The sequence below is a fragment of the Notolabrus celidotus genome, chromosome 24, assembly GCF_009762535.1.
Source record: "Notolabrus celidotus isolate fNotCel1 chromosome 24, fNotCel1.pri, whole genome shotgun sequence".
NCBI classification, from domain to species: domain Eukaryota; kingdom Metazoa; phylum Chordata; class Actinopteri; order Labriformes; family Labridae; genus Notolabrus; species Notolabrus celidotus.
Genome location: NC_048295.1, coordinates 6,609,554 through 6,637,269, shown reverse-complemented (window position 1 = coordinate 6,637,269; position 27,716 = coordinate 6,609,554). Strand labels below are relative to the sequence as shown.

The 27,716-nt window shown below is 43.3% G+C and overlaps 2 protein-coding genes across 8 annotated transcripts in view; both read right to left on the bottom strand.

Annotated features, from left to right (window-relative positions):
• Nucleotides 1–1,123: 1,123 nt before the first annotated feature.
• LOC117808021 lies at nucleotides 1,124–5,656 on the bottom strand. Its single transcript, XM_034677434.1, has 4 exons — nucleotides 5,576–5,656; nucleotides 4,994–5,194; nucleotides 3,106–3,200; nucleotides 1,124–2,706 (listed from the first exon to the last, which is right to left on the bottom strand). Exons 1-4 carry the CDS (start codon nucleotides 5,625–5,627, stop codon nucleotides 1,456–1,458), a joined length of 1,599 nt encoding a protein of 532 aa, XP_034533325.1. The 5' UTR covers nucleotides 5,628–5,656; the 3' UTR covers nucleotides 1,124–1,455.
• Nucleotides 5,657–6,078: 422 nt separating this feature from the next.
• Nucleotides 6,079–27,716, bottom strand: part of LOC117808019 (R3H domain-containing protein 1) — a 44,368-nt gene continuing 22,730 nt past the window's right edge. Inside the window, exons 6-24 of one of the 7 annotated variants that reach the window (XM_034677428.1) lie at nucleotides 27,232–27,291; nucleotides 26,403–26,543; nucleotides 25,965–26,073; nucleotides 25,706–25,801; nucleotides 25,110–25,135; nucleotides 24,756–24,809; nucleotides 23,352–23,584; nucleotides 20,998–21,267; nucleotides 20,343–20,497; nucleotides 18,557–18,910; nucleotides 18,262–18,406; nucleotides 14,886–15,043; nucleotides 14,601–14,749; nucleotides 12,562–12,665; nucleotides 10,043–10,224; nucleotides 9,275–9,446; nucleotides 8,553–8,650; nucleotides 8,287–8,371; nucleotides 6,079–7,430 (exon numbers count right to left, since the gene is read on the bottom strand). In XM_034677428.1, coding sequence (XP_034533319.1) covers nucleotides 7,138–7,430; nucleotides 8,287–8,371; nucleotides 8,553–8,650; nucleotides 9,275–9,446; nucleotides 10,043–10,224; nucleotides 12,562–12,665; nucleotides 14,601–14,749; nucleotides 14,886–15,043; nucleotides 18,262–18,406; nucleotides 18,557–18,910; nucleotides 20,343–20,497; nucleotides 20,998–21,267; nucleotides 23,352–23,584; nucleotides 24,756–24,809; nucleotides 25,110–25,135; nucleotides 25,706–25,801; nucleotides 25,965–26,073; nucleotides 26,403–26,543; nucleotides 27,232–27,291 — 2,884 coding nt within the window. In that variant the 3' untranslated portion in view covers nucleotides 6,079–7,137. Of the gene's footprint in view, nucleotides 7,431–7,472; nucleotides 7,588–8,286; nucleotides 8,372–8,552; nucleotides 8,651–9,274; nucleotides 9,447–10,042; nucleotides 10,225–12,561; nucleotides 12,666–14,600; nucleotides 14,750–14,885; nucleotides 15,044–18,261; nucleotides 18,407–18,556; nucleotides 18,911–20,342; nucleotides 20,498–20,997; nucleotides 21,268–23,351; nucleotides 23,585–24,755; nucleotides 24,810–25,109; nucleotides 25,136–25,705; nucleotides 25,802–25,964; nucleotides 26,074–26,402; nucleotides 26,544–27,231; nucleotides 27,292–27,716 lie in introns of those variants that run through there. The other 6 variants (XM_034677432.1, XM_034677430.1, XM_034677433.1 and 3 more) reach the window with 6 other exon arrangements.

The following is a 27,716-nucleotide window of genomic DNA, read 5'->3' as shown; positions in this document are numbered from 1 at the left end:
TATCCTTTCCTGGCCTGCTGCTGTTTTTGACCTCCATTCTGAAAGTCATACATGCTTAATATATTCAAAAGCACAATAACCTAATTATACTTTATGCATAATGGGGAGAAAAAATGAAAAGGGATGAAATGAAGGACCAGTATCAGAAAAAATAATTCATGCTTTCTTCTTGTTGACCCCTCTATCTGTTTCACTACAATAACCCCAGCCCCCCACCCACATAATGGGTAATTGAGAGGACGGGGCAGCAGAGTTCACTGTGTTAAGAGGCAGTCGCTCGTCTTTAATGAAGGGGTTCTCTTCTAAAAACGTCATTCCTCAGTCCTCCTGGATGTTTTCATTGTATTCGAGAGCTTCCTCTAACGATGCCCGGCGCTGCAGCTCGGCAACCTCTTCCACTATGTTCCTATGGTAACAACCTAGAGTGTGTGTGTATGTCTGGGAGATGAGTGATTGTCTATGTTTGTGTGTGTGTGTGTGTGTGTGTGTTCATTATAGAAGTGTGGCTTATTTTTTTTTTACATAATGAATCAATTATGGAGGCTGTGGAGCGAGCTCATTTGAATAATAGAAGACAAAAAAACTAAAATAAAAAAAACTCTCAACACCACATGATTTTACTGAACATCTTCACACATCACATGCAAGGATCAGTATTTCCCCTGGAGAAGGTGCAACACAATGACTCTGTGTGTGTATGTGTGTGTGTGTGTGTGTGTGGAGGGGAGAGGGTGTATAATGGGATGTCCAACTGACATCATTTGCCTGCCAATCTACACCCTGCTTGCCAAACCCAGCCTCCATAATAGCATCCTGAGCAGGGCTATGTTGTCACTGTTTTTACACAGTGAAGGACAAAGCGCAATACTGCCCCCTAGTGTCAAACATTGTGATTACAACTGAACTTTGATCATGTCCAAGTCTTCTTTTTTTCTTAATGGAAAACTATATAACACAAAAATCTTTAGGGAATTTAAAATTAGGTCTTTCATGGTGTAAGGAGGCCTCATGTGCCATTCAAGGCAAAAATAAAAGCAGAAAGATTTAATTCTAAAGCAGTGTTGTTTTTTTGGGGTGCGCTGGTGGCCTAATAAAATCATAAAAAATACAATAAAGTAAAAAATATTGTTTTTTCACATTTTATTAAACACAGTTTTCGTAAATGATAATACAGTCTGGACTTTACTTTTTGTACAGTGTCTTGTCTCATTTAAGTGGAGAAGTAACCAAGATTTTTGAGTTATGGAGGTTATATTACTCATATATTGTGAGTAATTATTCAATTCTGACTCCATGAAGAACATGAACAAATATTGTGTAACTGATATTAAAACTGAAATGTCTCTCAACATTTGCCTTTGTAACAAAAACATACTCAAACTCTGTGAAGGTCATATGTAGAGCAACTGCACCACCATGTGGTCACTGAATGGTATTGCATTCAATTATTATAGCTCATGCCACTGCATTCAGAAGGGTTTGTTTTCGGAGTTTAGAAATTCTACTCTCTGCCAATATGTAAAATATGCGACTAGACACGGAAGGAGCGACAATCTTAATACGAGAACCCTGGAACATGTATAGACTGTCATCAAACGTGTCACTCAGTTCATCACAGACCTTAATCAACTCCTGTTTATCAAGTCCTTCCTCCTTGCCAAAGTCAATCTCATGGACTCTTAAAGTTGTGACCCAAGATTCCACCAAAAACTGAAGGTCATCCAGGGCCTGTTGAATCCCCGAGGTCGCCCCAGAGGTTTGGGTCTCAGTCCAGATAACCCTCACAAGGTCAGATCCTTCATTACTCTCAATGGATGCACCAAGACCTCTTAGGCATTTGTCCAAGTCTTTCCTGGCAAATTTTTTGATGTATTGAAATATGTTAGAGTCGACCAAGATGCAGGTTTCTTTGGGATCCTCATTTTTCCGTCTTGATGAGTTTGAAACAGAAGTAATGGATGAGCTATTCTGATCTGATTCCTTCTGAGAGCCGGTGTGACTCTTTGTTTTGGCCTTCCCAAAAGTCCCGTCTGGTGTGGTGTGCTTTCGTGTCGTGTCGTCTTTCCGTCGCTTTCCATTTGCTGACATTTCCGCTGCAAGGGGCAGGTACACGCCTGATGAAGACCGTCTTATCCTTGCATTCATCCCTTCCTTTAACACTTGCTCATTTCTGAATTCTGTGGGCATTTCCACCCTGGTTTGAGAACTCTCTTCTTCTACTTCCTCTTCATCTGTATCGCCAAAGCAACCTTCTGCGCAACCCCTCTCCTGAACTTTCAGCCTCCGGGAAGCATTCTGAGTTTCAGCATCTAAGAGCGGGCTTTGGACTCCAGTTGCCTCACCTGTGGTCTGCAGCCCTGTTGATAAGCTGTTCACTGGCTTCGGCTTAGCTTTAGAACGGCTGCGGCTTACAGTGTGGACAAGCTCTGGATGAGATATTACCCTTGGATTAAGAGGAGTTTCTCTTATTTTGTCGGGAGCAGTTTGGGCTGAGTCGTTGGATTTAAGCCGGCTGGCCCTGTGGATGAGGTCATTTCTCAGGGCTTGGATGGCGGCGAAAGGACCCTCAATTGTGGCTTTTCTCTTCTTGAGGGAAGGCCGGAAACGTAACGATCTGTGAGCTGATTGCAGGCTCTGAATTAGAGATGCTTGATTGCTGCCAAATACGGAGAGATCAACCAAAGCCCTGGGGACGTACAGGAACACCTGCAGCACAAAAACACATACATATTTAATCAAGAGAATAATAAATAGAGGACGAATGAATCTCAAAGAAAGTTATTGAATAACATTTAACATAGAAAGAAAGGCCTTGGTAATCCCTCTCTTTTGGCCCGTTTGAGGAAGATGGCTGTCCACCAACAGTCTGGTCCCGCCTGTGAAAGGGTAGATCTTCCTTGCCCCTGTAGCTAAGTGCTCACTCGTGGACTTACATTAGGTCTCTATGCATATCAATAAAAAGACACCTCTTTTTAACAGGTAGAAACCTCGAGCAGAACCAGACTCATTGGTAGACAGCCATGCTTTGATAGATATATATAGATATACAAACACAGAAACACGTCACACCCTCTGATAGAAATGTAATTGATTGTCCAAACTTACGTCCTCACTGAAGGGAAACACAGTGAGACTGAAGTTCACAGGAAACTCGCTGTCGCTCATGATCTGCTCCTCCTTCTGCAGCACCCTCTCTGCATCTGTCAAGAGTACTGCACTGATCTGCTATGGTCTCACATGTCAACATTATAATGATGCTTGTTATTTTCCTGTCAGTGTAAGTGCACAGAGTCTACCTCCATTCATTTCAAACACCAGCCTCATGTTGACAAATTAAATCATTCATCACTTACGCACACACACACACACACACACACACACACACACACACACACACACACACATCCAGGCAGCACTTCATGTAAATAAATGTTTGATTTATTATTCACCTCTTTACATTATCGTCTTTGAAGCCACAATTTACTCCCATAGGAGCCAATTACAGCACAAAGGAGGTATGTTAACTAATGCCTGCTCGTAGACGGAGCACAGTTAGGGCTTTAATGTGTTTTTATGCCTGATAGGGTTTTTGCAGCTCACATATTGCTATTACATTTAAGTCAGATTGAATAAGCACTCAGTACTCTTAACACAGATTCGCTGCTCTCTTTAAAAAAAAACAACCCAAGAGGCTCCTTTAACAACATTTAGTTCTTTTTGATGTATTTCCAGGAGGACTCTTCAGACCATCTGGCTGGGAAATACTCCATCTGTTGCAAAATTGAAGCTTTAAAAAAAAAACCTATCTCAATTTATAACTTTAGTAATGGACATGTGCACTTATTGGACATAAGTATTTAGTTAAAAATCATACATACATGGAGCACTGGTGGCCTAGTGGTCTAAGCACCCAACATACTCTACAGTCCTCAACGCAGAGGTCACTGGTACGATTCCCAGCTGAGATCATTTGCACATGACTTCCCCTAAGTGTCCTGTCTCTCTTCTGTTGTCCTCTCTAATAAAGGCAAAAAGTCCAAACTAATACAATTATGGTATTCAAAAGTTTTCTTTCCTCTAGTCACTATCTTCCTGGTTATGAATTTGGGGGGAGATTGGCACTAGGGGTGGATCCAGGCTTTTATTTTTTGACAGGGGTGGCCAAGCTTGTGCAAGTGGGGCATAAAATGTTAAATTAATATTAATTTGCCCTTTTTAACTCCACTAATCATAGCGGCTTGAATTACCTACTAAGTATGTAAGAGATGTAATATTATTGGGGTGTTTTTGTTGCTGAAGACAGACAGGAAATGTGGAGAGTGGGGGATAACATGCAGTGGATGGTTGACCGGGCGGGAGTCAAACTGGCAACCTCTGTGACGAGGACTGCAGCCTCTATACATTGGGCGCTTAGACCGCTAGACCACCAGCGCCTCATTGAGTATGCTTTGAATTGAAAAAGTAACACAACAGAGTAACACTTAGTTTTTTACAGACTCAAAAAGATGATGTTGTCTGGTACTAACCAAAGGCTTTATGCAGCACAGCCTGAATAAACTATTAATTGATTTTGAATAATATTCAAGGCCACCAGCCAATCACAGTTGAGGATTCTTGGATGACACCTGGTGTGGCCAATCATATGTCAAGGTGGGCTCAGGTCTACCCTCTAGGCAGGTATAAGAGCCTTTTCCTTAAATAAACAACTTATTTGTATTAAAAAACTTCAATCATGTGCACTTATATTTTGATATATTCAAAGACAGCCAAGTGAGCTAGTTTTGTGCTGTCCAGGTGTTCTTGTCAGGCACAAAGTGGGGCTCCTAAATGAGGAAGCTTATGGTGTATTAACAATAAACAGCTATTAGCCTGTTTGTTGTTAACTTATTAGCTTTGATTATGGCTTCTTAAAGTGCTGTCACCTTATAAAACACACAAACATTAATTTGAAGTGCTAGCTTGTACTTAGCCGCTAGCTACTTTGTCCATTTACCTTCACGTCTGTCAAAAGTGACAAAAGCGACCCCGTTTATGTTGGTGGGGTACCGAACCGCGTCCACGTCTCCCCCGTGACTCCTCCTGTGCCTCTGGAAGTGGATTGTCAGCTTGTCTATCATCCTGCTGAGGGGTAGCACGTCGGGGACTCCGGACACGACCACAGTCCTGGTTCTGTGCACAGTATAAGTCTGCATAACTGTGGAAGAAACATGGACGTCAAGCTAACTAGCTGCAAAAACTGATGTTACACCTCCCGCTCTTTCCACTCAAGTTACACGACAGTTACTCCATTTGTTTATCGTTTCAGTTTCCTTTTTGCTGCCTGGAGACAGACAACATGAAATAAAGGGGTGTAGTGGTACTTTTTGTCCACTAGACGACTCTGTTTCTCTACATTTAGCTAACACAGAGGAGGGCTAATGTATGCAGCAAGAATTCTCCGTATATCTCTGCAAAGCCCAAAAGGCACAGATACAAACTTTATGGCAACATTTTTCAAAGAGTTGCCTCATCTGTTGCTTCCCCCATACACACACACACTTAAGCATCATGTAGCTCCAAGGATGCATCTGAATACCCTCAGTGGAGGCTCCTTTATGCTTTGATATCAACATAAGTGGTGCAAACATTTATTGAAGTCAACCCCACCCAAAAAAATAAGAAAAGGACACACAGCACACATGGCTGGACTCAAACTACGGTGGCCCTGCAGTGCAAATCACAACGGCAGTGTCTTCTAATTTGCCGTTGTGATTTGCACTGCAGGGCCACCGTACTCAGCTCCAAGGAAGCATCTGAATACCATCAGTGCAGGCTCCTTTATGCTTTGATATCAACACCTGTGGTGCAAACATTTATTGAAGTCAACCCCCCCAAAAAAATAAGAAAACGAGACACAGCACACATGTCAAGGATCAGACTACGATGGCCCTGAAGTGCAAATCACAACAGCAAATCAGAAAACACAATGGCAAATCAAATGTTTTCTGATTTGCCGTTGTGATTTGCACTTCAGGGCCATCGTACCTAGCTCCAAATAAACATCTGAATACCCTCAGTGCAGACTCCTTCACGCTCTGATATAGTTGTCAACACGTGGTGCAAACATTTATTGAAGACAACCCCCCCCCAAAAAAAAAAAAACAACACACAGCACACATGTCCAGACTCAAACAGATTAAAAAAAGAAACCCAAGCATGAAAAACTCATTTGCATTATCTTGTGCATATAAACATTTTAATTAAATATAAAAGAAAGTGGCCTGGCAGAGTGCAACAAACAGGTACGACGGGGGTAAATTAAAGAAAATCCAGGCCCTGTATGATTCCAATCAAATCTCTATCTCCATCACTTCAGTGCAAATCCAACATTCACTGTGTATAAAAGTGACTTTAAATAATTCAGGTAGTATATCTATTATTCAGTGTTTATTATTGTATGGGCTCACATTGTACAAGTGCAGATGGGAGTGATTGTTGGGACCATGATGGATGAGAAACTCGCTCGTGTGTGTGTCTGTGTGTGTGTAGCTAACAGGAAATAAATGCTAATCATTTTCACGAGTCAGTGGCTGAGAGCAAGTTAGGACACACATGATGGAAGATAAATAAAACAGAGCAACTGCTTTGATATGACTGCTCAGTCTGAATGATAGGAAACCGAGACCCCACGGTTTCACGTCTGGGTTTTTTTTAAAGTCGGGACACGAAAAACATTCTTGATTCAGGAACACGTTGATGTTTTTCTTGATGTGATGCCGTAAAATTTACACACCTGCTATAAAAAAAAAAAAAAAAGAGCCACAGTGAGTCACTTAAAGCTGGCAAATGAATCCCAAAGCTCTCTAAACACTTTCGTTTTAAATAGCAAATACACACGGGGCGAGAGTAGCCACGGACGCATTTCACACACAAACCGGGACTCAATTTTTCCACCCTGCACAGACCTGTTGGCCAGGAAAATGATAAAATTAACTAAAACTAAATAAAAGTAAACATTCATTCTTCAAATATTGGATAAGTTGATTGGATTTGGACAGTCTGGGACTTGGACCGAGGCAGTCCAGACTGAGGCAGCAGAGGCAGGTGGTTGGATGTGCGTTCATGTGGCGCTTCGTCGGCGCGCCGAGATCTTAGCAGCTATGAGCCGGCCTTGTTCGAGTCACACAGCTCCTCTTTGTGTCTGGTGCTAGTTCGGAGTTTAACGCTAGCCTGGGGGTTGTTGTATCTGGAGGGAAGAATGGCAAAGATGGAGTATGATGGGGCCAGGTGTCCGCTGGGAGCGTCTCTGGTTGTGTCGCACCGCCCGGGCTGATGGTCCGACAGCCGCTGGATCAATTCGCCCCCTTTGCACAGCTCTGCCAGGAGGGGGTGGGAGTCTGTGCGGCCAATCCCCAGCAGAGGATCTGTCACTTCCAGGCTTTGGCTGCTTACTGCAGACACACACAGACAGCAGTGTGAGCAAGCGGGTAAATAAAACAACTGTCATGGGTAAGGAGGAAAACAGACCTGCGCCATCGGGAGGCTTCAATAAACTGCTGCTGTCAGCTTTAAAGCTTTAGGCGGAAGGGCGGTCACACCAACGCAGTGCTGAAGCGAAATTAGAGAATAATATTTCACTGTCTTTATAAGCTGCATTCTTATTGGGTGACCAGAAAGTGTGACATTGTAGCAGCAGCAGCAGCGATGCATTGTTGAACTTTTCCCTGACACTTCATGCACAACAGATCCGGCAGCACATCCTTCCTTGTTGATTGTACTAGAAGGATTTTTGACAAGAGCACCTGAATAATGCAGAAAAAAAAAAACACTCCGGCAAGTGCAAAAAAAAAAAAGCATCACCCTATTCGAAATAATCAGCACATTTCTTTCGGCACAATACCGCCGGGGCTGCAGGTTCCACTGCCAGGTGTGAATTCTGCCCTGTCTGTGATTTATTCTGCTTACAGTCCCAAACAGGCGCTTTTCCTCCACAGCCACGAAGCACATTTTGACACAATAAAGAAAAAAACACCTGACGTTATTTCAGTTAATCTGCTAAATAGGCTACACAGCAGCTGAGTTTATCACGATGAATCTCAGCACGAGTTCTCTGATTGGCATCTGAAGCTTGATGGAGTTTGGAAAAACTGCCAAGCCTGTGTTTCTACACTTCATATGTTACAATATTTACTCCCGTCCTGCAGAAGAAGGAGGAGGAGGGGGGGGTCATGTTTTGGTCAAACTAAAACTGACTGCGGTTAACTCAAGGTTCACTTAACTCAAGCCTCCCTCTGGACTTCCTATTACCTGCTTGACCTACACTGAGATCTGAAGACAGAGGTTTTCTGCTGGCCTTCCTCCCATGACCGCCACGCCAAACCCCCAGTGGACCCTGAGGACACAAGAGGAGGAGAGCTGGGTTATTTTTGGACGGAGGAGGAAGGGGGTTAAATTAATCATGAACCAAAGGATGCTTTAATATTTATGTTTTAAAACCCTACTTAGGAACACTTTCATATACACATATACAGAAGGGCATGCATTGGTTTGAATTTGCCAGTGTTGTGTCTGACCTGATGTTTGGCCACCATGTGTGCAGCGTGGATCAGCGGAGGTCTGATGGAGGGTTTGTACTGCAGAGGTTGGCCCAAGAGGGAGTAGTGCGCTTCACCTGAACGTTGAAAGAAAAGGAGCAGTAAAACTTAAAATGCTACATAAATAGTGGCTTTATAAGGAGTTGGATTTGTGCCTCAATTCTGTTCTAGTACAAAAACACATGGACAATTTTATTATTATCTTGTAATATAAATTAATTGGTATCATTAATATTGATTTCACAGAATATACTGGAGCACTGTTTAGCTACCTTACCCCCTTTTGGTTACATACGTATGATAGTTAATCATATATATCTTGAATTTTTGAGTTAGAACAAGATTCATAAAGCTGGCCCTGCTTACTGACTGTATGAATGACTTCTGTGTGCTTACTCAACATACTCCCACAACTTCCTACCTCCATAGTAACAGATAATCTTGGTGGCAATCAGATTGAAAAGAGAAACAGCCAATTAGAGATTTCCTAATCCAATTGTGGTTGTAATTGTGACACATTGTTACGCTGTGTTAGCTTAGGTGAGGGTTTAGATTACACTGATATTTAACCCAAAGAGACTTTTGTTTTCTTGAATGATAAATACAACTCCTTAAATTGTGAGTACCATGCTTCAGTCCATTGGTCCTTTTGTTAATATGACTTAGTAAACAGTGAACCAGGTGGCCGGTGAGTCTCTGACCTTGTCCACTGTGGCAGAAAGCTGTAGGGAGCTGCGGGTGGTGGTGGTGGTGGTGGTGGTGGTGCGGATGGTGCGCCATGACAGGGATGGACGAGATGCCTGATGGGAGGCCCTTGACGCTGGGCGGCTGGCCTGGCGAGGGAGTGAGTGCCGGAGACGAGGGCAAGCTGCTCTACACACAACACGCCGTCACCGAGAGACCACGGAGAGAGGGGGAAGAACACAAACAACTTCATTCAACAAAAAAGACGGGGCAACTGTGGCCGTTTGTGGCTTTAATGTACCATTGCATCCACATTAGCCCCCCTAATGTACCATTACGCCCTAATGCTGAGGACTATTTCCTCCTCATTTTCAGTTTACGCTAGCGTTGACTTCATTTGCGGAGCCTATTTGCTCCGACGTTTCACCTGCCTGGAGCGCCTGAGAGGCCGAGTTCGGCTCAAGGGGACAATTCTGGCGTCACTGTCAGACTCAGACAAGCAAACATAATTGGCTCTCAAATTGCTTTCTTGTGACTATCCTAACTTTCTGACATCTACCGTGTTCGCTTATACAGCAAACACTACCTGCGCCGATGTATAATTAAATATGAAATTTGGGAATAGTTGTTGTCAAGGCGAAACCTCTGGGCCATTGAGCTTATTAAATATTTTCCTACATCATAAGTCACCTTTAATGAGGTTTTTTTTAAAGGTTACACTTTACTTTGCTGGAACAATTGTTTGAAAGTTGTCTTGTTGTGATTGGTCGGTGCAGTGTTTGTACCTGGGTGCTGTCTGGAGGTGGGGGAAGCTCAGCGGGCCTGCGGCTGCGCGGGTGCTCGGGACCTTGGTGTTTGTGGCTGGGCTGTTTTCGCTGGCAGGGGGAGGGGGCCCGGGGCTGCTGGCAGGGGGGCCCTGTCATTTGCAGCATCACCATTCCACCGCCGGCGGCCGGGGGCAACAACCCTGTGTGCATACAAAGTAAAAACAAACAAGGAATAAAACATCTCATATTTATTCCACTCAAATCCATGTCAGCATTCAGTACAGTAGCTCTTAGCTAACATGCATGACTAACACATTTAAAGCTCCAGTGAGTGACTTTCTTTGTGTTGATTTTGGCGCCCCTTGTGGACAAAGTGAAACCACCTATCATGCGGAAAATTTACAAGTTTTCTTAACCACGCTTTAAATTGCCTCACTTGACACCTACCCCCTCATAGCAGCTAAAGGCATCATAAGTAAGAGTGTAGATATTGTCAGTCTTCTTGTTTATGGTCTTGTTTGCTTTTGGAGGTCAAAAAGAGGCCTCACTGTTAATTTCAGTCTGTTTCACAGCCGTCTGAAAACTCCCTATCGGAGCTTTAATCTGTTTTTAGACGTACGCTCTATTAAACAGGTATTTGTGAAGCTAATTTCTGTGACATTTCCCCGTCTTTGAGTCAAACATTTTATACATATATTCTAATTTAATCCCTCATTATTCATGCATCAGAGGAAACTGACGGACTAAATGTGTTTTCACCCAAAAGCTCGTTTCCAATCGCTTTCATTCAGCTACACACCTCATCACGGTAACACCGCTCTCATACCGTTAGCTGCCAAGCAATTAGGTCTTAAGTGCCTTAATTATAAGGGCACATCCGTAGTGGCAATAACAGTCCATTCCCATTTGCTGCTAAGTCCTCTGCAATGATCCCAGAGATCCAATTATCTTATTAGTTCGTGACGCATGAACGTGACTGATGTGACTTTAAAAAAGAAAACAAACAATCAAAGGCTGACCAGCGAATGACCTTTAAAAAAACAACAAATACCCCTCTGTTTACACGAACTTCACATTCATTGGTGAAACTCTACGCAGATGACACCGCTGTTGATTTATGAATTATTACCAAACAACAGCAGCAAGGACAATGGATATTTGGGCTTAATCTGCAGATTATTTCAGGACCCGGCCTAGCCAATTAAAAATGTTTACTAGTGACGCTGTAGGTAAGGCCGCCGCGAGACCTTCATCTGACCTCATTACTGATGTGCTGGAAATGATGGCTCCCTCCGTTGTGCTCCCGTAATAATCAAGACATGAATAATAAAGGTCATTAGCGAGGAGACTGCCCCACCTGGGCTTCTGAATGGAGATTTGGAGAGTCCTCGAAAGGCCAATACAGAAAAAGCAATACATGAAAAGATGGGTAATTATGGAGATTTTATTCTTCCTAACTTACTAGAAAATTGTAGCCATTTTTTCTTTCAGAGACACTTTGGTGTTTCACCTCTGGATCTACTACAAGAACACCAATATATATTCATTAACAGTAGATACATCTCTACTAATGCTTTTATTGGCCAACCTATCACCAGCAATGTCAGTACATTTGGCACAGACACATCTAACTTAAGCTAACTGTAGAAGCTAGCAACTAAATCTGTCCAAATTGGCACATTTCATTGTTAAAATGAGAGCAGTTTGATGTCTTTCCAAAGGGAAATGTCTATATATATAAAAAAAGAATGCTAATGACAGTAGGCAGGCTTGTTTGATTTTGTAGGTCACTACAAAGGCTCACTGTTAATTTCAGTCTGTTTCATACTTGGTTGAAAACCCCCTATAGGAGCTTTAATTGACGCTGACACACCGGTAATGTGTTTTCAGATTAAATCTTCACGAAACAGGTATTTATAAAGCTAATTTCTACCACTTTTCCAAAGATTTCTGGGTGTATGTATGTCTCCAAATCTTCCCCAGGCCTGGATATTGTTATTTTGGAACTCCATTACTTATCCAGGTTTTCCAGGTTGAGGCAATCTCATTAAAAAAAGTGTTTTCAGCACTTAAGCACAAATTTCATGTGCAAATTTGAATGTTTTCTTGCTGCCTTGTCATCAAAGTGTTTTTTTTGCAGTGGTGGACCCACTCCCTGTTTAATCTCCATGCAGCTCTTGCAGGAAAAAGGTGGATGTGCAAATCACTTTCACTTATCCCGACTCCAGGGAGCCGTCATCACCACGCCTCACTCTTTTTCATTTTGAAAATCCGCAGTGTAAATCTAATCACGCTCGTACAATGGCGGAGTAAACCCAGGGAAGATTATTTCATTAAGAAGGCCGGGTCGGAGCTGCGTAGGAATACATTCCCCGGTTATTGACACTGAGAGATGAAGGAGGAGGAGGAGGAGGAGGAGGAGGAGGAGGGGGGTAAAGAAAGCAGGAGCTCTGGCAGTGATGGGGAATCTCCAGGGCGGCTGGAAAGTGAATACTTTGGAATTACTGCCGGGTTTTGAGGTTCAGAGGGGAGTGTACCTGCGTACTGCTGGCCTGGGTGCTGCTGGGGGACACAAGGGGACGAGGTCTGAGGGAACTGGAGCTGCTCCATCATTTGGGCGGGCAGGAAACTCACTGTCGAACTGTGAATGACAAAAATAAGCAGTTTTCATGAGTTAGGGACACGAATTAAAGACTTTTTATGACATTTTTAATCACAATATCAACACGTTAGAGCTACTTAGTCGTAGCTCTGATGGCAACAGTTTTTAAAAACATCCTTCAAACAAATCTCTTCTCACTTGGACCGAGAAAAACCCGTACGTTATGATGCTCACACCTAAGTAGGTCTCGATAATCACTCCTAAACCTGCACAGACGTAAATCTCCGGGAGCTCTGAGATCTTAGCGCTGCAGTTGGGGTATTAAATTTGAAATTTAAACTTCAAATCCATCTGCGGAGTTGCTGCACTCGGCTCCGTAAGCTACCTGCCTGCGGGGACTTCGCGTACAGCTGGTGGAAAAGCGGGGCTGCAGGTGGACAGTCGGTCCTCGTGGGAGAAGGCTGAGCCGCTCCAACACTTGCTGCATAAATCACTTCCTCGCTGACTGGCCTACTAACGCAGCCTCATTCTACAGCTGGGACAATGAGAGAGTGACCTCTCCTCATAAACTCTGCATGTGTGTGTGTGTGTTGCTTTGCGTTGCTCCATCGCAGGTGATGACTGCGAACATGGCTGTGTTCATGTCTAGGGGGGGTTGTTGTGTATACGAGCACACACAGCGGTCCCAGTAGTGCTCCTCTCACCGGTCTCCAGATTGATTGGGTCCATGGAGGTAGAAACTAATTACATGTTTTGCTTTCTGTGAACTAGTTCTATCAATCAGATTATAATGAGAGAACACGGCGCTCCACACTTCACCACGGCAGAGGAGTAATGGAGGAAAATGACTAAAGCTGTTCGAGAGGGTGTCAAGAGTGGACATTCATCAGCCATCCCTGGACCGGCTTCACTAGAAGCAGAGTAGTAATAACTTCATTTTTTACCCCTCAGAGTGAACAAAGACGACCTCGGCTCGGAGGTGATGTGGGGATGCACTCAGCAGCCTGTTCGGTCTATAAATAAGAGGCTACTTTAGCTAGGAGGGAGAAACAGCATCAACACTTTTTCTAATGGTTAAAGCTGTAGAAAGCTGTCGTAGTCAAAGAATGAAAGCAAAACTAGTTAGCTTCTGAAATGCTACTGCAAGGCATTTTCAACCGTTCCTGCGTTGTGGTTATAAAATATATCCGTCTACATGTGGATGTAGACTTCGTTTTTTTAATATATACTACATAAAACATGAGCTTAGTCTCAGGTATGTCACTCATGCTTTCTGAAGAGGTGTTCTGAAGCCCAAAGATGGCGCCCATATTGAAATGCTGACTCCAACTATCTTTTAGCTCATCAAGATGCCCTTAATTATACATACAAACATAAAGTGTTAATTTCTAATATGAGCTTTAACACAGTTTTTTAGCTCCTCTAGAGGACCCTTAATGAACTGCAGGTGTTGCCAATTAGTTTTTTTACCCCAGTGAACAAGACTCAAATTAATTTGGGAAAAAACAAGTGATGCAGAAAACACACTTTTCAACACACCAGACAGCTCATTTGGACCTTTACAATGCCCGGATCAATACGAACCTGCTTATGAAATTAATCATGTTTGAACAAAACAACAATGTGCTATATAACCTAATTACTCCCATACATCAGGGTATTGATTCAATTGTTACTAATATTTAGGAACCGGGCAGCATAACTCATCTTTACAAGCTGTTTGGAACATAATTAGCTTTCTGTAAACAAAAACTCATGCTTGTTATCTCTTCTACAAAAGTCATTATTCTCTCTTGGTTGTTCTTAATGATGGCGGTGTTGTAAACATAAAGCCCTTTGACTCCTGCAAAACAACAACTGCTAAAATGTGGCTTTAATACTCTGTCACACTTAGATGATACATAAAGAAACATACATTCTTATGATCTCAATCATTGTATTAATAATAAAGAACATGCTGTGGTTTGGATCTACCTTGTCAGACCGTACCTCATGGTGGTGTGCTGGTTGGGCGGGAGCAGGCTGTAGCAGGGCTGCATGCCAGCAACCGCCACTGCCCCCTGTCCCGGCTGACAGGACACAAACACTGGCTGCTGGTACGTCTGCTGTGGCATGGAAACCTGCTGGATAAGGGAAAAGAGGATGTAGTCTCAGTTTCAGTGTAAATACTGAGATTTTCATGTGCCTCTTTCAAACAACATAAAACGAGTGCTCTTTCATTTTGAGGCTGAAAAATGTGAATCTATGACATCAACATACCTGATAAGACTGCATTGGAGGGTACTGGACCATCATGCCTTGCATCTGGTTGCCCATATTGCTTTGCTGGTTGCCAGTGAGGGCGAGGTTGGCTGTTGGCTGCATGCCCACTATGGTTTGGTAGTTGGACGCTGGGTTTGGCATCACGGCTTGGTGCACTGAGGTGAAATGAGAAAAAGGCAGAGCGCTGTGACCGAATGAAAAGACTCTCCCTGATCGGAGCAGGGCGATAATATTAAAACACTGATATTAATATTCATGGTTTTTCGTGGGAGTCACAGCCAAGTATTAAAATCATTAGAAGGGGGACAATAGACGGAGCGGCAGATTGAGAGATTGGGAGAGTGAGGGCTTTGAGTTGAGCTGTTACAGCTAAGCAGGTTTGAGGCACTTGGAATAAATGAGAAAGTCAATAAATTTGATTTGGCCTGCGGTGGCTTGGACCAGCAGCCTGAGTGGACCAGCCACTCCTCAAAAAGACACAACCTCCACTTCAACGGGTGATTAAACTCAAGGCCTAAACAAGAAGAAAGGATCTATGTGTCCACAGATGAAATAAAGTCACGGGGATCCGTCCATTTTCAAGGTGGCCCAAAATGGCGGCACTTAGTCCTACCCTGAGGGGGTTAGAGAATCAGGCCCCTTAAATGTCAAGGTGACAAAAAGAGACATTTGAAAATACTGTCCCATGTGACACGCGCATGCAGTAATCCCGGCGACAAAGGAGAGGACGTCCTTTTGTGAAGGTGTCTTTACAGTCGGCCGCCCTGGGAGGGAAAGTACAACCCAGACAATGAAAGTGCTCCGAGAGGAACAGAGAGCGGGAGGGACTATTTTTATCCACCCTCACCTCCCACCTTCACTTACAAACCATGCATGAAATGACCATAATATCAAATGCAACCGTTTTATTCCATTCCAGGAGGCGGAATCAGGGACGTTTTTTTTCTACATAAGAAATTACTTCTGAGGATAATGACTCGCTATTCCAGTATCATGCAAGCGTCGTTGACCACACTGGATTTGGAGGATGGTGTTTCGACTTTGGGTCCAGCGGGTGAGAAGTGAGAGGCTGAAAAAGAGACCGGTTCACTGTGAGATTCATAGAGGCCTCTCAGACAGCGTCCCGGCCCCGCATTCCGCCTCTCATGATCTGTGAATTCTCCCTCTTTGCTCTGCTTAAAACATATATTATAACACATCCACCTGATTTCTTATTTCTCAAGCAATAACATCCAGCCGTACCGCTCTTATGTCTGCATCTGATGACTTTCATTATTGACTTCCTCGCCTAATTAATTTCTCGTTGAGTCATTTTGTCGAAGGGTGTCAGAACATGATGAAAAATGCCTTCAAAAGCCTCCTGGGGTGTCACTTTTAAATTCCTTATTTCATCTGCCAAGCAGTCCAAGGTTATAAATCTAGTTTGTAATCACATATGACAAAAAAAAAAGCAGCAAGTGATTAAATCTTAGATGATGTTTTGAGAGAGTAGAAAGCATATTCAGATGAAAAAAAGGGCTTAAAAACAATAAATCTGGCTCTTAATTAAGAAATTAATTAAGGTTCTCTTTGTGTAGCTTCCTTCAAAGAGCTGCTTTCTCTTTTCAGTACTGACATTAAGTGTTCAGCAATGTGATCGGGCGTTTCAATGTAGCTAGTAGTTAGCATGCACAAGCGTTAGTGTGTACTTATCAAGAGGAACAGCAAATCTGACCTTCTAGATATGTCTGTGAAGTAAATGCTAATATTTCACAGCAGCATTTGTTCATCTGTTTCCAGTAAAAGTCTTAGTTTCACTGTGAATGCAAAGTTTTTTAACATTCACTGCACTGTTCACAGTCCAAACAGCAACTTCAGAAGTGACCATGTGTTCTACTCGAGCGGGAAGCTAATTTGAACCCCACTACAATATTTCATAGTTCCTATTAAGTCTCAGTTTCAGTGTAAATACTAAGATTTACAGTATGCTGAATTGTTTACAGTCCAATTAGCAACTTTAGTATCAACTATGTGTTCTGAATATAAAAGAAGATACATTTCATTACATCAATTGCATCCTAACAGCAGCAGTTAATCATCTGTCTCTGTTAAGTCTTACTTTCACTGTAAACACTCCTTTTTTCCACACACCGAAAAAAGGTAGATCTTTTGTAAAAAGAAAAATTCTAAGGTGTTGGGTCTGTCCGGTCTGTCAGTACTACTAGGACCACAGGGTTCCACATTTACACGTTGAACCTGTGATTCAAGCTTCAGTTTGAAGCACAGATCCAAAAAACCTTCAATAAACTCAGGCATCCTGTTCCTGCAAAGAGGAAGGACAAATCCACCTTCTCACACTGTTCAGTGCAAGCTGCTTCCACAGAATGACCATGACTGAAGCCGGAGCTCTGCGGTGGAGGTGACTGTCTGATGCAAGCGAGGTGAAACACACTCACAGGTTTCTCTGTGGACGACAACTGAGCCATCACAGAATACACACCGATAACTTATTTATTATGTTTGCGACAGCATCTTCACCTTTACTCTGTCTTTTTTTCCCTTCTTCTTTTTAATTAAAGCAAAAAACAGCGGGGAAATGAGTCATATTTTTCTCTTTCCCTGAGAAATAATTGCTGTCCTTTGCCTTTGTAGGTCAGCTTCATTTGTCCGCTGTCTATTCCCTGGATCCCCAGCAGGGAAGCCACATTTGCAGCCCACAGATGACAGAATAGTGCCGCAGCCACTTACCGACATATGTGTGTCTCTGTGTGTGTGTGTGTGTGTGTGAGAAAGACCGTGCAGAAGCTAACAATCTCAACTCCTGTGGTGATAGGGAGGTTAAAAAAAAAGAAAGAAACGGAATAATCAAGTGGATGACTCCCGGGGAGACATCTGAACTCACGAAAACAAATAAACAGAGGAAAGAAAGGGAGAAATGTTTGTCCTTCAGTGGAACCGTCGGACTGCGGCTGGCGTTGCTCCCTCGTGTAGACGCAGACAAACAACAGCAATGAAATGCTTTTGGTGGAGCATCAAGGCTTTTTCCTTTCTTGATAGTGCGAGGTGAAAAATGAGTCGCTTCACATCAGGGTCTGCAGACCTCATTTAAAAAGACATCCTTTGATTTGTCTTGGTGTTTTTACAAAGCTCTGTTTGAAGACGTTGCTTTGGTTAAAGGGGCGGTAAACTGCTGGTTTGTGGTTTCCAGATGAGTTCGTCATATAGTGACTTAACTGGATGACTACGTTTTGTTTAAATTAGGCCTCATGTGGCTGAAATGTGTGCGTGACAAGTTCGTCTATCGCACTGCATCTCATTTAGGATTGCATTTACAGATGTTTCCTGTTGCACAAACTTTTTTGGACTATTTTAAAACCAGGATGTAGTCTCATACCTTGTTGCTGGGGCAGGTTTTGGCTCTGAGGGCAGTTATAGGAGAGCGGGTTGACAGGGGGCCTGTAGTGCTGCTGCTGCTGCTGCTGCGGCTGCTGCCCGGAGCAGTGTGGGTGATGTGCCGAAGAGCAGTAACACGTGGACATCTGTAAGAGGTGCACAACATGAATTCAAGGACTGTGTGACACGTTGCAAGTGCCCAGCAACTGGAGGAGTAAAAGGATTAGTCATACAGCTGGTTTCCACTGCAGGAGTGACTCATGACTGAAAGCTACGGACAGATCGTGTGTCGTTACCTGCTGCACAGGCTGCTGGATGTACGCGTGCTGCTGTAGGAGCTGCTGGTTCAGCGCGGAGCCAGGGAAGCCAGCAGGGCCCGGCGTAGAGTTGGGATATGCGTGACCGTGACCCGTCTGCTGGAGAGCGAGATGCTGCCCCTGAAGCACCCCAGGGTGTCCTCCTGATGGCCCTGCCACCATGTAGCTAGCAACCTGCTGCTGCTGAGGAGGATGTGGGGCGCTCTGCAGCATCACAGCGGACGGGTGGTAGGCGGTTTGAAAGTGGCGGCCGTCGGGAGCCGGAGCACCGCTGTCTGTGGTCTGCTGCTGCGCCAGAGTCATGTGACTGAACTGGGCGTTTAGGGCGTCAGGCTGAGGAGGAGGAGGAGGAGGGTGAGTGTTAGATGTTTGAAGGGGAACAAAACAGATACACAAAGGGCAGCGACAGTCAGAACCTGCTGCATTCAAATCAATAACCTGCTCGATAGGTTCACTCACAAGGGAGCTAATTTCTAAGCTAAGTGCGAAATCAAAGACATTCACTTCATCGACTTTCAGGTTTCAAATAGAAGCAGGGGGCTTTTATTGGAAACGTCGCCTGCAGAGAGTGGCTGACCACGGAGTGAACTATTTCTCTGCATGACAGTTTGGGTCACTTCTGACATGTTGTTTGAAAAAAGTAGCGTTTTCAGTCATGGATTATTCAGCGCAAACATCTGGTGATGAATTAAATATTAATAGAACTTTTCCACAGGCGTAATTAGTCGCAGAGGCATGTATTCGGCTAGAACCAGGTCAGAAAGGAGGTTAAGTGAATGCATGATCTATATATGAGGGGATGGATTTAGAAACACCTTGCAGTCCAGAAAATCAAACAGTTAATTTGGGGGCATAAAAAGGTCTGTTTGAAATCTTAGAAGGAAGATAATGTAGATTAATTTCATAACATATAGTAAAATGACCTCAAACACAACAGAGCTATAACATCTGAGCTGAATTTTCCAGACTCTTTGATCGTCTGTGTCAGAGTTCTGAATCTAACAGCTCTGCACTAAACTCCTAATGAGCCAGGTCTGACAGGAGACGGAGCAGAGGGAAGGGTATTAACATGCAAGAAGAAAGTAGTTCTGTACCACAGTGTACTGTTGGTTAGGACAGACGGGCAGGAACTGAGAGGGAGGAAGAGGAGGAGGAGGAAGAGGATACGAGACCGTCGGGTTGTGTACGGGCTCAGAGGACAGCTGGAGAGGAGGACAGATTGGCTGAGGAGGGAAAAAGGGAGAGAAGATGGACAGAGGGAGAGGAGATGAGAGTGAACGGAGGATGCGAGTAAAAAAGGTTGGAGCCTCACTCGACCATTTGCTAAACCAGCCTCCTAGTTTGCAGTGATCTCAACTTAAGAGTAAAAAAATTGACAAACTTGTTTACTTTTATTTTAGACAGGAGCAAATAGGCCTGTGGGTAAAATTCCTATATGAGTCTGGTTCTGCTGAAGTGATCTGCCTATAAGACTCTGGTTCTGCTGAAGTTATCTGCCTATAAGACTCTGGTTCTGCTGAAGTTATCTGCCTATAAGACTCTGGTTCTGCTGAAGTTGTCTGCCTATAAGACTCTGGTTCTGCTGAAGTTGTCTGCCTATTCAGCCTTATTCGGGTATTTTTAGTACCTTTAAACTGCTTGTGGGAGGGGTTTATCAAATGGTCGATTAAATGGCGATTACAAGTGAAACAACATAGGCTAGTGAGGTTAGAGAAAACAGTAGGAAAATTAATTCTGGTTTAGCAGTTTAGCCCCGCCCACTGACCTGAGAGTGGAGGTGATTGGTGTGCTGTTGCTGGGCAGGGGCAGGGATTGGCTGATGTGGGGTTTTCCCCTGCTGCAGGTTCCTGCCAGCAGCAGGGGTGACGGCAGCCGGGTTATAAACAACAGCACTGCCATCGGGGTGGATGAAAGGCTTTCCTGTCAAATTAAATTCATAGAGGAAAAAAAACAGAGTGATGAGGCTTCACAGAGACTAATAATTCAACATCATACAAAAAGAAAGACTTTGACACAGCCAAACACGCTCCATGAGAGAGGAGAGTCAACAGGAAATTAACAACCTTGGCAGCATTTGAAGTTCAGTTTGCGGCCCAAAAGTGCACAACTGCGAGTTCGGCCGATGATGAATATTTACAGATTCCTCCCATCTGTTCGATGCATTTTGATCAGCATGCTTTGGTCTGACTACTAATTTGATGGACAAACCGAGTGCAGCCTCAATCCAGCCTGTGATTCTGCACCCGGGTCATGAATATTCATCAGGAGAGCAGAAAATTACAAGACAGGAGGATTTATTTTGGGAGAAAATTAACTTTGATTTAATGTGGTGGAATGAGATTGGGTCACTGCCCTTGGAAAGAGGGATTCTTGTGCTTTCTGATTCCTCTTTAGTAGATATTCAGTCTAGTTTTTTGTACCTGTGTGTGGGTTCACCAGAACGCTGCCAGGTGGTATCCCTGAGGCTTCCAGCGGCAACACATAGTAGTTTGTTGCTTCTGCGGCTGACGGCGGCTGTGAAGGGACGCTCTTAATGAGCTCAGGGTGTCCGGGGCCTCTGGTGTCAGTTGGCGGGTGGATTAAGGGAGCGTTCGGGATGTTGGACCAGGAGGAGCCTGACGGTGGGAGGGACAGCTGGGGACGGGAGAGTGAGCTAGACGAGGAGCCGACGCTACTGCACGATTCTGAACCTGAGGAGACACAGGTAGAGATCAGTGTATACTTCCTACATTTCCCAGAATGCCTTTAAGAGAATAGCTTTTTACATATGGTCATCGCAAAATAATACATAACGTTTACAGCTATAGACAGCCAAATTTAACATTTTTTCGCCTTTAAACCACATTGTAGCAATGTACTGTTACTTAAAGGGATAGTTCAGATCTTTGTGATAGGGTTTAAGTGATGTACTTATGAAAGTAAGTGTAATACCCAAAGGAAAAGCTAGCCAGCTAAACTCCTTGTTGAGAACCGGCTAGGTTGATTCTTCACTCTTCACAAACGCGAGCTAATATGTGAAGATTGCGTTCATTTTGGCGCCCCCTGTGGACAAAGTGGGTTGATTCATCTCTTTCTTACTGTGTATGTGTTGAAGTATGAAGTTCTCTGACTAAATCTCCTCCTCTTTGTGTTTAAAATGTCTCACCACATTAATCTTTTGTGTAGAAAAGTGTAAAAAGGCGGTTTGGCAGCGAGCCGATAATCGCCTCGTCTCACACCACCCTTTGGCGGAGATAATCGGCAAATAAAACATCCATAGAGGAGTAATCTGTCTCCTCTCTGATGGCTCTTTTAGCTTATATAAAGGCATCAGTATTAATGTCAGTCAGTTTCATGACAAGCTAAAAAGTCCACTCAGGGGCTTTAAGATTTAATTGATGACAGCTGCTAATGCATTTCAGTGCGGCTAGAGTGCTCATGTTTCAATTCAACAAGTATTAGCACATCAGTCTGTTTGGAGCTCATGTTATATAATAATATTCATGGATGTGTATATAAGTTCTGGAAAAGCGAGAGACCACTTCAATGTCCCTGTGGGGGAAATAAAAGTCCGTTTTGTGCACATTTTTGTATCATCAGTGCTGAAACCTTGTATCTCCAAAACAGCTTTTCATGAAGTTAAAAAAACATTGATTATACAGCTCTGGAAAAATACTGCCTCATCCTGACAAATATATCATGCCTTTGCTGTTGAAAACGTAATGGTTAAAAATGACTTGCAGTAACTTTAAAATAAAAATCAGTGTTAGCATTATTTCAGCCACCAGCTGGTGTTTTTTGTTGACACGAAAAGATTGTGACTTTGGCCATAAAGTGAAACATTCTGTCCAAATGATATCATAAAAGCAGAGACAGAATCAATACACTTTCCACTTCAGGGATTTTCTTAAGCTGCAGTGTGAGGGTAGAAATGGCGTGCAGCCTGCTACAAGAAAAGGTTATTTGAGGGCTTAGGAGAAGGGCAAGCGCAGGAGGACGCGGCAGCACAGGCGAGATGTCTCCTCGACTTAAACTCCCCAAAACACAAAGTGAGGGCAGCTAGGCGCCTTGTAAACAACTTAAAAAACTGCCCAGGCGAGAACCCCGCGTCTTGCTACCAAAAAGGAATGAAAAGGAGATTTGCAAAAATAGAAAAATGCCAGATGGAAACAGGGGCAGGGGCTAACCAAGGATTTCTACAGAGATAAAGACGACAACCCCGCAGTGAAGAACACACTTTATCTAATCTCGGCCAGTCAAGTTACAAATGTATCATAAAGTGGTGTGAGCCCCTGCATTTGGGAGCAGTTCTAACTTCATCTAGTGTGTGTGGAGCTCCCCAGCACTTCCACTCGCGCATTAGACATGAATCATCGCTGGTAGGTTTTTAGAGGACTGCTGTTAAGCTTTGTTGCAGTGTGGTGATTAGTTTTGACAGCTATCTGGCTGCAGGGTGGCTTGAAGACTTTTTGACCGCAGCACGACATAAAACTACTGTTCTGATAAGACCTCAGGTGTCTTAAACGCCGGAAGATTTTGCTTGAAGCTCAGTCTGCAAAATGTCTATTTTTGCTCCCTTTTTACCCTCTGTGCTATCTAATTAGTGAGTTTTTCCCTCTTCATGCTGTGACAGAGTTTCTTCTATCGTGTCTGGCTGAATAAATTGCCTGCTCAGTCTCTGTCTACTCTCGCAGCTCACCTGTAAAATGTTAGTGGCCTTGTTTTTGGAAGACGAGACACCAATCAAGCAAATAGCTGATGAAACTTGGCGGTAAACTCTCTCTCTTTCTCTCACCCGTTTTGGAGAGTCTCCCGGTGCTCTTGCTGCTAGCCGTGCTGTCCCCGCGGACGAGGCCGGGGGAGATGCCGCTGAAGCTGCTGGCCTTGGTGATGGGGGGCCGCGGGGCGAGGCGGTTGGAGCTGTCCGAGCTGTCGGTGCTGCTCCACGGCCGGGGCTCGCCGTGCCGCGGCAGCGTTTCCGTCTCGGAGCTGCTTTGCCGGCTGGCGCCTGACCGGCTGGCCCGTAACCTGATCAGAAAGAGAGTATTCAAATAATCTAAATGTCATATGAAGACGCATAAATGCCATTCATGATGATTGAAGTTATATGAGTTTGTATGGAAAACATTAAAGTACAAAGTTAAATCATTTTATAAGGATTCAGAAAAATATTCACACTATATGCAGACGATACAACTTTCTTCATAGTGCTGTAATTCTATATACTTAAGTATGAGGCTTTGTTGCATGGATAGAGTGTTTCTTTCAGCAGCCCCGCCCCCTCGTTAAGGTGCTTGAAGAATGTTTTTTGAATTTACAGGTGGCAATTAGGAAAACAGAGAGGAGCTACTGTTTTTTGACCTCTCTTTATCTAGCTTTCACTTTTCTGGACCTGTTTCATTTTTTGTTGAAGTAAAGTTCAGTTGAGGGGTTTTGAGGTGAAAAACAAGGGGGGTATTGTTTAGAGCGTCAAACCAAGGCTTCATAATACTATAATTTTGCTGTTGGAAAATTAAAAAACATCCTGTAGACATCTTAAAAACGTATGCAGTGCCAAACTATGAAAACACCCAAAAAACACACACATTTTTTAATCTCTTTTCGGGGCTCAACCATTTTTGGGGGTGTTTTTTTGTTAATGATTCCTCAGATATCAAAACAGCTGAAGTTCTTGTACCATCTGGTACAGTGACTGCATAACGTATAAGCTTGTGTAATTATATATAAAAAACCTTGTTTACTCAAGGAAACACAAAACAAAAGCATATGTCTTCAAAATATGGATGTATTTGCATATTTCACGGTCTTTAGATTACTCGTATTTCAACATCTTAAACCTAGCTTGGAGTCATCCTGCAAGGCCAAACATTGCGTTCATGCATTCTTCCATACTTGATCAATAAAAGATGACATTTGGAATAAAAAAAAAAAATAGGTTTCATGCTTTAATTGGCAAGCTCTGGTCCGAATAACCCGTCCCACACGAGGAAGCCTGGGCAGAAAATCCTATTAAACAGAAGCTTTCCTGAGCAGCACAAACAAATCCTCAGATCAGCACTCCCGCTCCTGAGCGAGCCGATTAAGGCAGACGGCGATTCAAAGGGTTTTCTCTGCCTGCGGTTTCGGCCTCTGAAAGAGCTGAATGATGTGTGACGGGAGGAAAAAGACAGGGAGGGGGGGGGGGGTTTGTTGGACCTACCTGAACATTTGCCGCCTCTGTTGGGTGCTCATGCATGCGTCTTCATCCTGAGCACTGAGGGGAAAGGAAGGAGGGGCGGGTGTTACTGACAAAATGAGATATCCACCATTTTAAAAAATGACAGAGAGGGCTTTAATTGCGGCTCTGACAGGAAAACTATAAAAGTGATTGAACGTCATTTAAAGTGGAGGCTATCTGAAGAGCTTTAGTTCCACTTTAAAAGGCTCCTACTTTGTCCAATTAACACACGATTCATCATCTTTATTGGATTCAGCTTTTTGGAACACAATTATTACTCAATGAGAGGTGTAGCAAAGTCACTAGTCATGTGATAGGTGTAATTTCATTACTTACCTTCTGTCTAGTATGAAGTGATCTCCCTGTGGGGGGATAACAAAAGTTCATTAGCTAAATGTATGCTAATTTTTGTATTTTTAATCATCCTTTTAGGTCATCCTTTCCATAACATAAGTATCATTTGCTATATCAATCCATGTCTATACTGTAATGTCAGGCTGAAACCTCATATCTCCAAAATTACAGCTTTTCAGGAAGTTAAAAAAACCTGTTTGTTAAATAACAAAACGATAAACAGGATTCAGTTGCAGGCTTTAATTTTTGAAAAATAATGAATAATGAAATATGCAGATATGAGGTTTCTGCCTGACAGCAGTGATGAAACCTTATGTTACCCTTACAGTAGCATTGTTATGGTTCTAACATCATTAAAAGCTTTGTGTTGACAGGTAAGAAGACCTTGCTATATGTGCTCGCAGTCCTACTCATGCATTAAGAATTTCAATCGGAGCAACTCCGTCTAAAAATTCATAAATCCAGCAGTGGTAATTGGTAGCAAGAAATCCAGTGAATTTGCACATGAATAGAAACCACACAAAGATTTGTGCAACACGGCCCCCACCCCCCACCCCGCCCACACAAACAGCTCTCACATCATGTGCAAATATCCTTTCTCTGGCTCGCTGGTACTCCTCCTCCCTCTCCTCCATCGATTTGCTCCTCTTGTCAGCTTTCAAACGCATTCGGATCTGGCAAGGACACACACACACACACATAGATAGACACGCATGTGCTTCTGTTAGCAGCAATGTCAGAGACGCCAGATTGTCCCACTCTTACCAACATGTCAGGAATGAAAGTGACAGCTTGGTGGAGAAGAGAGGAGGGGAAAGAGAAAAAAAAAACACCTACCGTGCTGTCTTCGCGATCAAAGCTGGAGTTGTCACGTTTGAGAATGTAGCGTTTCTGAAAATCGTCCGCCCTGTCATCCTTGATGTGCTCTGAGAATTTCTGATCGGGTCTGTTGGTGGGGGGAATTCACAGGAGTTTTAGTGGCAGCTTAATTTCGTGCAGATGCTGACAGCAACATATGTTAACCAACGAGCAGGGCGGGAAAGCAACTTATCCGTCGACTGATTGCAACAGCTTATGGATGCAGAAAATCCAACACCAATTAACAATGAAAAACGGAGGTGTGGTATCATGAGCCCGGACGTTCTTTGTCATATAGGATGGGCTGCGAGCTGAGCTGCTGCAGAAGTCTGACGCTGAGGGATGTCTCGATTAGTTTTTTTGGCATATTCAAATTTGTAAGAGTATCAGGAAACACCAAAAGACCAAGGGGCTCACATTCTAGTGTTGGTGGTTTTGTTGATCACCACTGATTTTCCACTGGGGTCCACATTGTGGTCCATGCCGAAGTAGGCCGCCACTCGGTGTAGCAGCATCCTGTGGTAGGAGGTCATGGGTGGGAACTTTCTCTCTTGGCTTCTAGAAGGATCAGCAGAAATGTGGTTAATGATCTGTCGTTGTCGAACTAAGCTAGTCTCCTCTTTGTTGTGTTTCCAAAGTGTTTCGAAGGACTTCTGAGTTCAACCGAGGGTGACATTTACCCCTCAGTAGTTTTGGACAAACATGACCATATGGGTCGAGATTCAAAGTGAACATCTAATGCATCCAAAGACACTTAAAGGAGAAGTTAGTGACCGGTGACAACATTCAGTTCCTTACAATTACAAATGATGCAACCCCCCCCAAACAGGGTTTCATAGTGTTCAGCAGTTATAACAGCTGGGATGCTGAGCATCTTAATTGTGTGACATCAATCACAGCCCGTCTGAAAGATGTTCACATCCTTCAGTGCTTGTATTTCAGAGAGCTCCGTTAACTCAAAGACAGTGTTTGAGGGATATTTTAACTTTTTGAAGTTTTCAGTTGGGTTCACTAATTATGTTCTCCCTCTCTTGGCTTGTTTAGCACATATCACTGCTTTTGTGCTGAAACCTTGTATCTCAAATAACAAAACACTTTTTAACGCTTGTCATTGGCTGATACTTTGTAATGCTCACTAAAAAATAAAATAAATGAAATATGGAGATACAAGGTTTTTCTCTGACAGCAGCGATATGCTAAAAAATAGGTGCAAATGTTGCAAAATAGTGTCTTCAATTCTTCTTACTCATTATTGCTGATGAAATCCAAAATGTCCTGTTCCAACTTCAGCAGCATGATTCGATCCCTATGAACAAACAAAAAAAGGTTTTTGGAAATCTTCAAAACAAATCAGGTTCAATATAAATCAAACATTTACTCCTGAGGTAAATAAAACATCCTTGATGCTACAACAGGTCAAATAAAATCTGGTCACACCATAAATTCATCCGGAACACTTGATTACAGAGGCTTTGTCAACACTATATAGCAACAGCATTAACGATCAAAGCTCCTGTGAGGATCTTTAGCTTCATGTTGAGTTTGGCGCCCCCTGTGGACAAAGCTGTACTGCTAATATCCTTGACATTTTGTATTTTAGCAAAGCTTTTTATAACTGAAAAAACCCCACCCTGCTTTCTTTTAAGATTAATTTTATTACTTGATATAAAAAATGTTCAAATTTCCTAACTATGCTTGACTTTATTTGTGTGACATATTCGGTTGTATATG

What these genes read in the sequence shown, in the direction of transcription:
- LOC117808021 (XM_034677434.1), bottom strand. Translation starts at nt 5,627, where the DNA reads ATGTTTGCACCACTTATGTTGATATCAAAGCATAAAGGAGCCTCCACT. An exon ending in TAAAGGAGCCTCCACTGAGG is followed by an intron (nt 5,195 to 5,575) that starts GTATTCAGATGC and finishes TTTCTTCCACAG; the next exon opens with TTATGCAGACTTATACTGTG. An exon ending in CACTTTTGACAGACGTGAAG is followed by an intron (nt 3,201 to 4,993) that starts GTAAATGGACAA and finishes TACTCTTGACAG; the next exon opens with ATGCAGAGAGGGTGCTGCAG.